Source organism: Neovison vison, chromosome 9 (assembly GCF_020171115.1).
Source record: "Neovison vison isolate M4711 chromosome 9, ASM_NN_V1, whole genome shotgun sequence".
Lineage (NCBI taxonomy): Eukaryota > Metazoa > Chordata > Mammalia > Carnivora > Mustelidae > Neogale > Neogale vison.
Window position 1 is genome coordinate 32514588 of NC_058099.1, and position 15834 is coordinate 32530421.

General features: G+C 47.3%; 1 protein-coding gene across 3 annotated transcripts in view; it reads left to right on the forward strand.

Moving 5' to 3' along the window:
- Positions 1 to 2734: 2734 nt before the first annotated feature.
- Positions 2735 to 15834, forward strand: part of TBC1D2 (TBC1 domain family member 2) — a 57863-nt gene continuing 44763 nt past the window's right edge. For 2 of the 3 annotated variants that reach the window (XM_044265275.1, XM_044265276.1), the window contains exons 1-3: positions 2735 to 3282; positions 7680 to 7818; positions 13545 to 13692. In XM_044265275.1, coding sequence (XP_044121210.1) covers positions 2908 to 3282; positions 7680 to 7818; positions 13545 to 13692 — 662 coding nt within the window. In that variant the 5' untranslated portion in view covers positions 2735 to 2907. The remainder of the gene's footprint in view (positions 3283 to 7679; positions 7819 to 13544; positions 13693 to 15834) is intronic. The other variant, XM_044265277.1, reaches the window with a different exon arrangement.

The following is a 15834-nucleotide window of genomic DNA, read 5'->3' on the forward strand; positions in this document are numbered from 1 at the left end:
CCTCAGAGAAATTTGCCTATTCTATTTTCTACAATTCTATTACCTAAAATTACCTCTATTACCTATTTTAGGTAATAGGCAAAATGCCTATTTTAGGTAACTTATATAAGGGGAATTATACAATATCTGTCCTTTTGGGTTTTGTTTATTTCACTTAGCAGAATATTTTCAAGGTTCACTCATGTTATAGTATATATCAGAATTTTATTCCTATTTCAGGCTGAATAACATTCCATTTGAATGTACATTATGGTTTCATTTTTATGCATAATTTTCTAACCTACGTAAACAGTATTTTGATATACAGTGTTAGGTAAATATCTAAACTAACTTCTTAAATAGCTCATCATGTCCCCCACTGATTTGAAATTCTAGCTTCATCTAACATTTCAATACCATGCGTTCTCAATAGGGACAACATCACCTGCAGAGGGTTGAAAATTGGTTCCTGGGGTACAAAAGAAAATCTTACTCTTTTTATGTTTGTCAGAGAGAGTGCACACGCACAAGCAAGGGGAGTGGCAAGCACAGGGAGAAGTAGGCTCCTCACATGTATATCCTCACTCAGACATACATGCAGTACATAAAGAGATACACATTATATCTGTGGGATTAAAATTTTATGGGAGGTGATGAGTAGAGGAAAAGTCTGAAAAGGCTCCTCTAGGGATAATAATGGGGAGAAAGGTTGAGAAATCCTGCCCTGTACTCTATTCCTACACTTATTTGTATGTTTTTCTGAACTTATTTGCTTCACTGATGTGCCTGTCCCTGTGCTAGAAACACTAAAGTCTTTTGTTCTTATCATTCTGTTCATTTCCTTCCTAGAAAGTATGAGAATCTGAGGTCACCATGATCATATACTTTTACCTATAAATGACCTGTCTCCTTGGGCTAGAATGACAGCTCAGTGGGGTCTGGGACTTGTCCTGTTCATCACTGTGGCCCTGTATTTTAAATGATGCCTGGGAGAAGGCACCCACAAAATACTTTTTGGTTGAATTAATAAATTTGAATATCTAGTAGGTCAAATCCTTTCTAAGTCCTTTTTCTTTTTTCTTCAAAAATTTGGCCACTCTCACCTGTTCATTCTTGGAAATGACCTTTAGAATCATTCTAATAGACTGTAAAAATTCCTATCAGCTGCCCCCACCCCAACACCTGCCAGAAGGTGGAGCATCTTGTGGTGGGGACTCAGTGACTCTATTCCAAAGAACAGTGTTGAAAGGGAAAAATGGTGACTTTATAGACAAGAAATCTGGCAGAAACCATCTTAACTAAGTGATGGAGTTTACCATCACCATGTGCATATCACACAGTTGAATATTATGTGATGAGAGGAGCACTTCCGTGGTAGTCTTCCCCAAAACCCATCACCCCAGTCTAATCATGAGAGAACACCAGACAAACCCAAATTCACATTATTCTACAAAATAGCTGACCAATACCCTTCGAAAAATGTCAGGGTCAAAAAAAAAAAAAAAGTAAAAGATGAAATACGTCATAGTTCAGAAGAGACTAAGGGAAAGTGATGCGGAAGTGTGGAATCCTGGATTAGATCCTGGAGTATTAGTGGGAAAACTATTTTTTCAGATTATGTTGTGTATTTGAAACTATTATATTCTTTCAAATATTGATCACTGTTTAGTTAGAAAATCTAGAACAATGTACTATTTGTTTCATTAAGAAACTGAAACACTGTGTACCAACTATATTTCCATAATAATACATTTTTAAACTTTAGAAATAGATGTTGAATTTGATCACACACCTTTTTAGAAAATACCTTTTTGATCAAATATCTTTTTACAAAATATTAAGATGCTTGCTTTTGCACTACAAATGTTTTTTTCTAGTTATTAAAATATCCCTGCATCTCTAAAGTAACTCCTTCTAGATATACTATATAATTCTTTGTAAAACACTGGAACTGGTTTGCAAATATTTTATTTAAGATTTTAGCATCATCAGGGCGCCTGGGTGGCTCAGTGGGTTAAGCCGCTGCCTTCGGCTCAGGTCATGATCTCAGGGTCCTGGGATCGAGTCCCGCATCGGGCTCTCTGCTCAGCGGGGAGCCTGCTTCCTCCTCTCTCTGCCTGCCTCTCTGCCTGCTTGTGATCTCTGTCAAGTAAATAAAATCTTAAAATAAAAAAAAAAAAAGATTTTAACATCATCATTTAGCAGCCGGGCCTGGGCGGCTCGCGGAGGGAGGCGAGTAGAAGCTGGGACAGATGCACGGGAGTCCCCAGCAGTCAGCGAAGGGTCACCAAGGTGCTAACCTCTCCGGATGGAAGCCTGCGGGAAGGGCCCCAGACACGCGAGCGCCCGTAGCTGCGCCGGAAGTGGCGTCATCGAGCCGGCGTCCCTCGCAGCCAATGGCTGGAGAATGCGCCGTCCGGTGGTAAGCTTCCCTGCACCTGGGGGTAAAGACAGCCCTGAAGGCGCAAGAAGGACCATCCTTCTAAGTTATTACGCAAGCTATCGAGGCAGCTTAGTCAGAGACAGGTGTCTCTTCCCGCTTCTCTGCCCCTAAGCTAGCTCAGTGACACCACGCCTTCAACCTGAGGGCCCCCTCTAGCGTCGCAGCTTCCCTCACTAAAGACAGCTGACAGGCGTGCAGTAAAAGCCGGAAACAGGAGGAATGGGCGGTGCTGGCAGGGGGCGTGTTGAAGGCGTGGCCTGACTGCCGTGAGGTCGGACGGGGTGTGGCCAGCCGCCCCACTTGGGCTTTCAGTCAAAGGCGCGGTGAACCGCCCCGGTCCGCTTTCCAGCCGTCTCCTGGGGGCGGTTCGCTACTGGCTCCGCCCCCGCCCAGATTTCTCCTTCTTGGGAAGCACCCCCAGAGTCTCCGAGTTTTGGCCCGAGTTGGCTGCTGGCCTCCAATCGGTCTGGCGGTCTCCAGCGGCGATGGAGGGCGCCCACGAGAACCCCGCAGAGTGTTGCTCCTCCGCTCCCAGCTCCGAAGAGCCTGCCGGCTCGGCCAGGAGCCCCGAGGTGCTGCCTCGGGAGGAGTCGGAGGGCTGCGCCCGTCCCTTGGACGCGGCCCCCAAAAAACTCTGTGGCTATCTGAGTAAATTTGGCGGCAAGGGGCCCCTCCGGGGCTGGAAATCCCGCTGGTTCTTCTACGACGAGAAGAAATGTCACTTGTATTATTCGCGGACCGCGCAGGATGCCAATCCCTTGGACAGCATCGACCTCTCCAGTGCGGTCTTTGACTGCAAGGCAGACGCCGAGGAGGGGACTTTTGAAATCAAGACTCCTAGCCGGGTTATTACTCTGAAGGTAAATGGGGCAGTTTTTTCCGTTTTCAGCCAGGGTGAGTTCCTAGGGCACGGGCGGGCACGTGTGAGTGGTCACAGTAAATTCACTGGAACAAGGATCCCAGACCTTGATCTCCCCTAGTGAACCCTGGGTGGCCAGGGATTAGTGCATTCCAAAACGGAGTCACACCCATTTCCTCACTGGGTTCCCAGACAAAGGCGACAAAGGTGGGGATGATGTACCCATACTAGAATCGAGAAACTGAGTCTTGGAGAGATGAAGTGACCAGCCAGAGGTCATGCATCTCCAGAATGGTGTAACCCACATTTGGAATCCCTGAGTCTCTCCACCTCTCAGTACTGTACCAAAACTTTTACTTTTTGGTCACCCTTAACTTTCTTACTTGGGGCTGAAATATAGCCAAGATACGAGCTGTGCAATCCTCTCATGGCCCAGATTCTGAATCACTTTTCTTGTTATTTTGGCCAAGGGGACGGAATGCTTAGCAAACTTTGGCGGAACTAGGAGATAAAATACTTGGGTTTCTTGGATCAGCCTAGAATGTTCATAGAGGCATGTCTTAACGTGTTTTACCATCAGTTGGTTTTGTTTTATTTTCACCTTTAACTGGGAGAGCCATGTGCTTTAAAAACAGACAGGCTTGGATTCAAATTCTACATCAGCTACTTACTAGCTGTGTCACCCTGTCCAAACTACTTAACCTCTCAGAATCTAGGTAGTTTGTGAGATTTAAAACAAGGTGTGTAAGCATCTGGCACCTGCAAATTGTTGAATTAATCCCAGCATCTAGATACAGCCTAGCACCTAGTGGGTGCTCAATAAATTCCTGTTTAATGACCCCACAAGGTGATAGAACCATGGTCATAATGTGCATGTCAAGAGGAGGTGCCCCAGAACTTGAGTGGAAAGACAAATCTGGGTTCAGAGTTTTGGGATTCGCATTCATCCGAGAAGACTGTGCCAGCAGACAGCCTCCCCAGCCCCACCCTGTCTTCCCACCTCTCCACCCCCACTTCCAGCTAACTGGGCATCTGCTGAGCCCCTGGATATAGCCTGTAGTTTCAGTTCCCCTTTAATGGCTGGGCCTGGCTGGTGACCAGGCTGGGGAAATCAGATAAAATAAGGCAAACCTGGAATTCCAGGCCGGGGAAGGCAGGCATTTTGGAGGTCATGTGGTTTACGGATGCATCCCCTCCCACACAGGCTGAGTGCTGTCTACTGGATCTCCAGCACCTGTCTTTTACTGTTCCCTTGATCCGTGTGTGTGCCTGGTTCTGTGCTAAGCCCTGGGGCATGGAGCCTAATCAGATCTGCCCCCCTGGTTCTCAAACAGCTTACAGTCTGCTGAGGGAATTAAGAGATTGACTAGCACACAACAGTGAAATGTTCTGTAGAGACGCTCTGATAAGTCTGTACCAGCCAAGTGTGGTTCTGCTGAGTGGAAGAGTCTACCCAGGAGGGAAGCATAGAGAAGAAAATGACATCTGAGGTCTGAAAAACGGGTTTGGTTTTCCACGAATAGATAAGAGGGAGAGTATTCCTGGCCATGAGAGCCCCATGAACAAAGACAGGAAACAGTGTCCTGGCCAATCACAGGAGCCTGGGTTACAGAGGGGCCCAAAAGATGGAGTGGGAGAGCTGAGGCCCAAGCATAGAGCATTTGTGAGTTAGGCCTGGGACCTTGGACTTTGTCCTGTGGGCTGTGGGAAATTGTTAAAGAGCTTTAAGCAAGGAAACTCTGTGAGATTAGAATGTTTAGAAGACTTATTGTGGCTGTTGGGTAGATAAAACCTTAGAAGGCAATGCTGCTGGTCACGAAGTCCATCAGGAGGTGGTCGGGAGAGAATGAGCTAGAGCTGTGAGGGGGGGAGGGTGACCAATGGGGGTGACTAGGGATGTGAGGGAGGAAGAACACAAGGGAGGAGTTGGGTAGCTGACTGTCCAGTTGGGCCAGTCACGATAGAGGGAGCCCAGGATGGGAGGCTGTAGGACACCCACTCAGTAGACTCTTAAATTCCGAGAGGATCGACCATGACACATATAGTAGTACACTTGTCCAGTGAATTAATAAAATGGGGTATTTGGGTATGGGCTGGAACTTGGCCGCACAAGGTCATGGTGAAGCCCTGGGAGGGGCTGAGGTCTCTCAGGGAGAGTATGTAGAAAGAGAAGACTGGGCATCATTTTATCTTATCTGGTACCTCCCTGACAGGCCTAGGGCCTCTTTCATGGAGCCCCCGGCCTCGTACACCTTATCTGTGGACCACTTAGAATGGGGAGCCTGCCCTGGTTGCCCATAGCAGGCTGCTCTTCTCACATGGCCTTGTAGGCAGCTCTGTGAGGCTCACCATCCACTCCCAGTGAGCTGCCTGGCTCCTTTGGCCCAACTGATCCCAGGCCTTCTCTAGGGAAGCCACAGTCTCCTGGCCATAAATGACAGCAAATCTCTGGCCTAAAGGGGGAGACCCGGTTCTGGGACCAGCTCTGCCACCACCTGCCTGAACAACTTCAGGGCCTTAATTCTCCATCTGTAGAAGGGCAGGTCCTTCCTGAAGGATCCAACTATGGAATAGATGGGAAATATAGGTATTTGGATCATCCAGGGCTGGGAGATTAATGACCAGCATCAACCATTGCCTTGTTTGGGGTACCTGGAGGGTGCCACTGTGTTGTTACTGTGTGCATATGGCCTTCCAGTTCCCAGTCATATCCATGATTTTGGTGTGTCCCCGAAACAGAGGAGGGATTCTTTCCACTCCATAAAAAGTCAGTCTTTTAGTATTCCTGGACCCAATTCCAACATGGCACATGGAGGGTTCCCCCACTGCCACTCCTACCACAACACCATGAAGTTCTCTCTCTGTCTCTCTAAGTAGGCTCCATGCTCAGTTTGGGTCTCCCAACTCACAACTCAAGAGTTGCATGCCCTGGGGTGCCTGGGTGGCTCAGTGGTTAAGCCACTGCCTTCGGCTCAGGTCATGATCTCAGGGTCCTGGGATCGAGACCCGCATCGGGCTCTCTGCTCAGCAGGGAGCCTGCTTCCTCCTCTCTCTCTGCCTGCCTCTCTGCCTGCTTGTGATCTCTCTCTGTCAAATAAATAAATAAAATCTTTAAAAAAAAAAAAAAAAAGAGTTGCATGCCCTACTGACTGACACAGCCAGGTGCCTCCAACTCAATTCTAACACTGTCTACCCAGAGACAGCCTCAGATTCCACAGCTTAAGGGCTCAGTCCTACAGGGCTTCGCCCACACCTCATTGCAGAGGCCAGTCACAAGCCCCAGACTGTTACTTTTGTGTCTAACAGCTGGCTGCAGATTGGAGTCTCCAGTGACCTCAGGTTCCATTAGTTTGGTAGAGTAGCTCCCAGAAGTCAGAGAAACACTTACTTACTTTCATCACCAGTTTATTAATGGGTGTGAGAAAGGATACCAGTCAACAGGCAGATGCACAGGGGAAGGTCTGGGGAAGGGCAGGAATGACCACACCCTCTCCAGATGTGCCACTCTCCCCACATCTCTGTGCTCACCAGCCCAGAAGCTCTCCAAACCTAGTCCTTCGGGATTTTAGGGAGGCTTCATTACACAGTCATGATGGACTAAGTCGTTGACCATTTTCCCATTCAGCCTCCAGCCCCTCTCCACTCCTGGGAGGAAGGGGATGGGACTGAAGGTTCCAAGCCTCTAATCACATGATCAGTTCTCCTGGCGACTAGCTTTCCATCAGTAGGTCACCTAAGGGCTTTCCAAGAGTTACTTAAAACAACAAAAGTCACCTTCTGATCGTCCTTATCCCAGGAAATTCTAAGGGATTTAGGAGCTGTGAGCCAGAAACCGTGGACAAAGATCAAATACATAACAAAATTTATTTTTGGGCATTTGAATGACCAGATATATGTTTCTTATTAACCACAATATCACAGTAGGTTAAGACAGTGTGATGTCACACATGGAGATGGTGGTTGTGCCAGGATCCCCCTCATCCCAGGCCAGAACTTCAAAGCTCCCTCCCTGTCTCTTACCACCTCCAAATGCCCTTATCTAGTGAGCACACACTGAACTCCTGCAGTGTGTCAGCTGCCGCGCTGGGCACTTCACCTTCCTGACCTCACTGCATCCTCCTACCGGCCCTGTGACAGGAGTGCCGTCGTCACCATAGCACAGATGAGGAAACTGAGACCGAGAAAGATTAAGGAACCTCAGGGTTTGGGGCCGGAGCCTCCTTTGCTTCTGTGGCCAAAAAGCAGGTGGTGCTTCAGAGGTGGGCACCCCTTGGCCGTGACAACTTTTTTTTTATGGGAGGGAGAGAATTATGAAGCCTCCCACGATCTTTCCGCATCTCAGAGCCAGTGCCAGGCCAAGGGCACAGGGCCATACTGATTAACGCTTGTGCTCCTTAGGCTGCCACCAAGCAAGTGATGCTGTACTGGCTGCAGCAGCTGCAGACGAAGCGCTGGGAGTTCCACAGCAGCCCGCCCGCGCCCCCCGCCGCCCCCGCCACTCCAGCTGCCAACGGGCCCACCTTGCGCCTCGAGCCAGGTACCCAGGGGGTTTGCCTCCTGCCCATACCCCCAGGACTCGTGGGGACCAAGCCCTTTGCTCCTGTTGGGAGTGAGCAGGAGGAGCCTCTGATAGAGCAGCCAAGAGCCAGGGGGAAGAGTCACGGTCAGGCAAGACACAGCGTAGCCTCGAGGACAGGGATGGGGCTCTGAGGCCAGGATGTCTGTGTTTAAATCCTAAGCCTATGTGGTCTTAAGGAAGTGGCTTAGCCTTTCTGAGCTTCCATTTCTTTCCGTATAAAATGAGCTTCAGAAGTCCTGCCTGCTTCTCAGGATTATTCTGAGAATGACATGAATCCATACACCTGGAGTGCTTGGAGCAAGGCTGGCACGTTGTACAAGTTCAGGAAACGGCAGCTCTTATTTCGATGACTGTTATGGGACATTCTGGAGAAATGAACCTCGCACAGGGCTGCCGTGAGGAAGGTTAGTGAGAAAACGCAGTTAACAGTGCTGCTCCTGACATGGCGTGCGTTTGTGCCGCAGGTTGGACAGATGGCTGATTTTAGCCGGAGTGTTCCCCTCAGCAGAGTCCTTCACCCCCACGTGGCCCGCAAGGGAAGTTTTTTGGTTCCAAGTCCTAGGACATCCCCAGCGCCAAGGAGTGCTGGAGCTTCCTCGCTCCCACCCCACGCCCCATGCCGTGGCACAGCGGCCATTTGGCAGGCAGGCTGAGAATCCGGACAGACCACCCCCAGCTGCTTCCAGAACAGTTTGCAGTCTTGTCGCAGCTTCACGCTGCAGCGTGGTGACAGGCGGCCGGATAGACGAGGGCCCGACTTGTGGGCAGGCACCTCTAGACCTCTGTACTGGGCTGTTTTAAATGTCCCCAACCCAGCTCGTCCGCCCTTGACCCTCTGCTCCCCCAGCTTCCTTCCTCTTGTTAAATGATGCTTCACTTGCTCGGCGGCTCCCGGATCAGGGTGCCACCCTCGCCCCTTCGGCAGTCTTAGTGAGCCAAGCCGGTCAGTCACCAAGCTGGCCATGTCTGCCTTCCGGCCTCTGTGCCAGACCAGCTCTTGCTCACTGCCGGTGCCCGAGGGCAGGCCCCAGCTCCCAGCGGGAAAGTCCCAGCAGCCTCCTCGCCCCTGTCCTGCGTCTTGTGTCCTGGCCTGCCAGCTTGGACCCGTCCTCCCTGCTGTGGCCTGAGTGGGCTTTGTAAAATGAGTGCTGGAGCCGCATCTCCTTGCATGGCCCCCCACCACGTCCCTGGCCCAGCTTTTCACCACAGTGCTCAGGGCTCGTCCCCCCTTGCCTCACCTCTGCCTGCTCCCCTAATGCCCGCCTCACTCTGTGAGCTTCGGCAGCACCAGAAGCGTGTCTGCCTGGCAAATTCCTGCTTGTTCTCTACAGCCACGCTCCAGTGTCACCGCCTGCTCTTGCCAGCCTCCCCTTGGAAGCCTCCCAGCACTTTGCCAGCTGGCCTCTGTATGAGCCCTCAACACTTTGTTCACATGGTTCTAACAAGGCCTGGCACGTTGTGCCCTCATTATAGCATCCTTGTCAGTCTCTGCCCTCGGGGCTGGGGCCTATGTCTTTGTCGCTTATGTCCCTGGTACCGAGTACCCTGCTGGCACATCAGATATTTGTGAGCAAACGCATTGGATTTTGTAATTAAATGAGGAAGGGAACGCAAAGCCCTTAGCCTCATGCCAGCACGTAGTAATTGCTCAATGCATAGTAGCTGTCCTAATAAAGTTGTAGTTATATGTGTACCAGTATAGTACTACACTTAAAATAACAGTTATTTTTTTATTGTCAATAATAATTATCAGTCATTTGCTCCAAGAGCCTGCTGGGTGTTTCATGCTTTTAAGGGCTTTCTTTGGAGAAGGGTTTCTTTGTGCTTCTGTACTTGCATTCCACCGTCCAGTCCCCATCGGCCAGAGAGCGGAACAACCCTGGCTGAGTGCACAGCCGCAGCCTGACTCAACACAGTTGCTGGAGATCAGCCTCTGATTAGAAGCGACAAGACACTCCCCCTGATAACAGAATTCTTGTATGTCTGGAACTAAAGTTGGAACTGAAATTGCTTTGGGATCCCACAAGTTCTTCTACTGTGCTGAACCCTTTTGAAGCTCTTGAATTCTGTGGCTGTGGTTTAGCGCACTTAGCAGTCCTCTCCTGGGCCAACCCCTGCTGGAGACATGTCCGGGGGGAGGACACTGTCCAAGAAGCACACAAGTGGGAGACGCAGGAAGCTGGGATATGGTCTTCTAAAACCTTTCTCCTACCACAGCAAGCCTTCACCCTCCCCGACCAGGTCCTTGGAAAACCTTCCCCAGCCCCCACCTCCCAAAAGACATTTCTAGACTCGTAAGCAAGCTGGGAGGCCCTGGATTAGCTGCCGGGAGCAGATTGCCCCACTGCCAGTCTCCACCCTTCCTGGGAGGAAGCAGAGCCTGCTCCCAGGGCAGTGAAAACCAACTGACTCACATCTGACTTTGAGTCACGGACATTTCATCTTGTAAGAAGTGTCCTCTCACTGCCGTTGAGCAATCTGCAAGGCATGTTCTCTTCTCTACAGTTTTTAAGTGTTTATACCTTTATTTTATGCTTCACCTAATCATTGGTCTCCACAAGAGCTGAGAAAGATCAAGGGCAAAGCAATTTATAATTTATATGTTGCCAGAGTAGGACACAATTTACACTAAATAGCAATCTTGTAAGTATATGTTATCATAAAAATATGCATACCACTTACTCTGTTCTAACACAACGCATCATGTTATCCAGTCCTCACATCAATGTTATATGGTAGTGTTGTTCTCATCTTACAGAAGACAAAACTGAGGCCCACAGAAGCCAAAGGAGGTGTTCAAGTTCACAGAGCAAGAAAGCATCAGCACTGAAATTTGAACCCTAGTCTGCAGGCTCACAACCCTCTCCTTATGCTGATGAAGCAAGGCCATGTCCAGTGCTGAGTGGGGATGTGACCTGCTGGCCCAGGCCCTTTTCACTAGGCAGTGACTTCCTACTGGTGATAGAGCAGTGCCTACAGCTCAGGCAAAGGGAGAATTACAAATAAATGCAGCCGAAAATTCCTTGTGTGGTCTGCTCACTGATAGTATTTCTCCTCCCTGAGGGCATGACCCAGACCAGAGCCTTGGGTCATCAGTTCTGTTTCTTGAAGGAAGTGCTGACCTTCACTGTGCCGTTGCCACCGTAGCCATCCCTTGAAGACCTTGCTCTGGAGGCTGCTGCCTTCGGGTGCAGCCTCTCCCTTCTCGGAACCCTCTGCCTGTCACAAAGCCTGCTCTGACAAGCCACATAGTTTTAATGGAAAAGCAAGGAACTGTGTTTGAGTGTGGGGCTCTGCTGCCGGCTATGTGACCCTGGCCACAACAAACCTTCTGGGCCTCTGTTTCCTCCCTGGTAGGTCCAACCAGTGGTGACAGTTACCACCGAGGCCTAGTTGGTGTGACCTCAGAGGACATTTAGAGCCACAGGTGGAAGTTAAAACAGATATTGGCAGTTAGAGGAAGTCCTTGCCAAGACATTAAAATCTTAGACAAATTGACATGTTTTTGTGCTGAATGAGGGAGAATAAAGATGGTCAAAGTATTGATAAACCAGAAGACCTTAATTATTTTGAATCAGCTCAAGGTCTGGATTAAAGACAACTTTTTGAAAGATGTAAGTCCACAGAGTGGGGCTTTATGGTTTTTAAGTATGTTCATATACTTTATCTCTGCAGGAGACAGGGTGGGGAGTATCCTTCCTGTTTTAAACATATAGAACCTGAGGCCAGAGGAGAATATATGATTTCCAGCCTGATCACAGCACCCTTCCAACAGAAACATGATCCGGCTTCAGGTCTTCTAACCCCACAGCTGAGCCCAGTTTCCTTGGGGCTTCTGTTGAATCCCCCAGGAGACCCTGTGCGCCCAGCCAGATGAGATCCCCTCTTAGCACTCCCCTGCCCATTTGTCCTTCCTAGCCCTGTCTCCTCTCTGGTCCCTCCCAGCATTCCCAGCACTGGGTCTGGAACCCTTTGCTGCTGCCTGTACTTACCCAGAAAGACCCTCCCTCACTCCTTTGGCAGGTCAAAACCCAGAAAACCCTCTAGGCCCTTCCTCCCGGAAGTCTTCCCTGACTTCAGGTGAAGCAATCTGTCTCAATCCCCCAGGACTTTCCTATGCTTTGCCTGGCCTGCCCTCCAGCTTCCGCTCACTTGGTCTTCCTGAAGCCTGCACTTCTCCCTGCTCCTTAAGCTAGAAGCCTCCTACACCTTTGGTTATCAAACTTTCTCCAGCTCCACCCAGAAACATCAGGACAGATGCCAGAAGTGTTTGGTGAGAGAGTGAACCAAAGAGGAGCTCAAGAGAATGACTTGGCCTTGCCCAGTACTGGCCAGTCTGCCGGATGTGAGCGAGCCTAGTAGGAAAGAAATATATTGATTGCAAAGTGTGTTTGTGAGTAGATTAAATAGCTCCGCTGGCCCCTACCATTGTATTTAATGTTTTTGCTCCCACACCCTGTTTGCCAATGGAGTGCAAAAATAAAATTTCCACTTCCCCTACATTTTTCACCTCCTTAAGAAGAGGGCTCGAATGGAAGGTGTCAGCTGCCCTCAACATCTCCGGAGCCGCCTGATCCAGATCCTGCCATCTGATCAGTGGCCTTAATTCTCTTCTGCTTTTTATAACACTCAAAACCAGCTTCTAACTATTTCACCTCCTCTCTCTTACACATCAAATATGTTTCCTTAGCCTTGAAGTGTTCCTTAACATTAAATGTTTTGAAGCACTCACTGTATAAGAATCATTGTTTAAGCAGATTTATAAAACCTAGAGAAGTAGAAGAAAAAGTACCCATAATCCCAGCACCCAGAGACAGCCGGTATCCACATTACATTATGACCCCCCACGCCAGCCTGACTTGTATTTAAAAATATTTCAGATCATCTAATACAAATGGCCTGCTTTGCTTTTTGGTACTCCACATTGTGACCTTAAACCCTCGATGCTATAAAATCTCCTTATAAACTTCTACTTTTGATGAATATGTATTATTTTTCTGCTTATAAAAAATAACCCAGGTTTACTGTAGGCAGTTTGGGAAAAAATACAAAGCAATAATGAGGACATCCTGCTTCTGATCCCACCATGCACTCTGACCTCTGTTCATACACAGAGTGCATTTCTGTGAGACTTCTTTTATACAATTAAGATCTTGCTATAACCTCAGTTTATATTTTTATATATAGATATAGATATAGATATACAGATGTAGATATAGATATATCCCATGCCTAGTCCTTGTGTTCTTAAGCATTCTTCATTAGCGTCCTTTTAAATGGCTGAGTAATAATCTGTTTTCTGAAGGCATCGTGATTTATTTTACCTCTCCCCAAGTCTTTACTTCCAGTCTGAGGGAGTTATTTCCAGTTTGAAGCCAGGCAGGGCCAGGATGAACCACTTGGCTCATAAAGCTTTGTCTGCATGTCAGCTCACTTTTTTAGGATGGATTCTCAGAGGTAGAAGTATCTGCAGTTCCGCATATTTTAACGGGGTTTTCAGGAAGACTTTCTCAGCAAGATGCTTCCTTTTCCTGGGAGAACATTTGATGAAAAGCCTGCCTCTTTGGCTGCTCTTTACCTACAAGGAAGGCTTGCTCGGGCGGGAGGGAGCCCATCGCACCTCTGTCTATTATGTCCAAATACAGTGAACCAAGTGGATGACTGCCCTTTGCTTCGTTCCCCAGAGCAAGAGGAAGAGGAACTGGAGGAATTCCTGTGCCCTGTGCAAACGCCCCCCGGGCTTGTGGGTGTGGAGGCTGCCTTGCAGCCCGCACCTGCCATGCCCTTGGCCCTTCAGAACATTTCCCTCAAGCATCTTGGAACTGAAATACAGTAAGTGCGGTGGAACGGAGGGGCTGGCCAAGCTGCACACAGCCCCTTCTTTGGAGCTTAAAATGATCTGGTGTGATCCCTGCAAGGAGGTGGGCCTGGGGAAAGGGTTAGGGGCTTCATTTTTAATTCAACACATTATTACTTTAAAATACTACATTTGTTGTTCTGGTTTTTTAAAGTAGTGCATATATTTTTCTAAGATTTTATTTATTTGAGTGCGAGAGAGAGTGGGGTGAAGGGCAGAGGGAGAAGCACACTCCCTGCTGAGCAGGGAGCCCAAGGCGGGACTTAATCCTGGGACTCTAGGATCATGACCTGAGCCAAAGGCAGATGCATATCTGACCGAGCCACCCAGGCGCCCCAGAGTAGTGTGTACTCTTTGTAGGAAATTAGAAACATCTCGAAAGGTATAATTTTCAATTACCCATGATCCTATCACCCAGACAGCATTCTTAGCCTTTGGTATATCTCATTCCTCTGCATTTTCTGTATACCTGCATGCCTAACTGAGATCCTACTGAACGTAACATGATGATAACATCAAAAGTGTCTTCATATAGGAAATGCATCAGATTATTCACTTTTTTTCCCAGAGTGACTGTATGCAACCCACTTTCTAAAAAAAATTTTATAGAAGTTTTATTTTTCCAATCTTCATCACGTATTTCACCCATCCTGCCACCCAGCAACCCTCTGGCAACCACCAGTTTGTTCTCCGAAGTTAACAGTCGTTTCTCGGTTTGTCCCTCTTCTCTCTCTCTCTCTCTTTTTTCTTTTGCTCATTTGTTTTGTTCCTTAAATTCCATGTACAAGTGAGATCATATGGTATTTGTCTTTCTCTGATGACTTATTTCACTTAGCATTATATTCTCTAGTTCCATCCATGTTGTTGCAAATGGCAAGATTTCATTCTTTTATGTATATATACCACATCTTCTTAATCCATTCATCTGTCAGTGGATGGACACTTGGGCTGCTTCAACAATTTGGCTATTGTAAATAATGCTACAATAAACATAGAGGTGCATGGTTTCCTTTGAGGTAGAGTTTTTGTATTTTGGGGGGCATATACCCAGTAGCGCAATTACTAGATTATAGGGTAGTTCTATTTTTTTATTTTTCTGGGAACCTCATTACTGTTTTCCAGAGTGTCTACATCAGATCACATTCCCACCAATGGTGCAGGAGGGTTCCATTTTCTCCACATCCTCATCAACACTTGTTGTTTCCTGTATTGTTAATTTTAGCCATTCTGATAGATTATGAGTTGATATCTCATTATAGTTTCAATTTGTGTTTCCCTGATGATGAGTGATGTTGAGCATTTTTTCATGTGTCTATTGGTCATCTGGATGTCTTTTTTGAAGAATATCTATTCGTGTCTTCTGCTATTTTTAATAGGATTATTTGGTTTTGGGGTGTTGAATGGTATCAGTTCTTTATATATTATGATACTAATCCTTTATCAGATATGTCATTTGCAAATAGCTTCTCCCATTCAGTAGGTTGCCTTTTAGTTTTGTTGATTATTTCCTTTGCTGTGCAGAAGCTTTTCTTCTTGATGTAGTCCCAATAGTTTATTTTTGCTTTGTTTCCCTTGCCTCAAGAGACATAGCTAGAAAAGTGTTGCTTCAGCCAATGTAAGAGAAATTATTGCTGTGCTCTCTTCAAGGATTTTATGGTTTAGAGTCTCACATTTACTCTTTAACCCAGTGATCCAGTTTCTCTCTTTGGCATGTACCTGTCCAGTTTCCCCAACACTATTTGTTGAAGAGACTGTCTTTTTCCCATTGCTTATTCATTCCTCTTTTGTCAAGATTAATTGACCATATGATTGTCTGTTTATTTCTGGTTTTCTATTCTGTTCCATTGATCTATGTGTCTAATTTTTTTGCCAGTATCATACTATTTTAATTACTACCACCTTATAATATAACTTGAAACCTGGAATTGTGATGCCTCTAGTTTTGTTTTTCTTTTATTAAATTCACTTGTAAAATGTGTAACTTACTATATGTCTATCATATCTCAGCTACTTTTTCATTTGTTATTCATTATTTATACAATTTCCCACAAGTAGGATTTGTTTTAAATAGTTCATAAGAAGATAGCAGTTATGGCCTGAGCTTTGGAGACAGACTG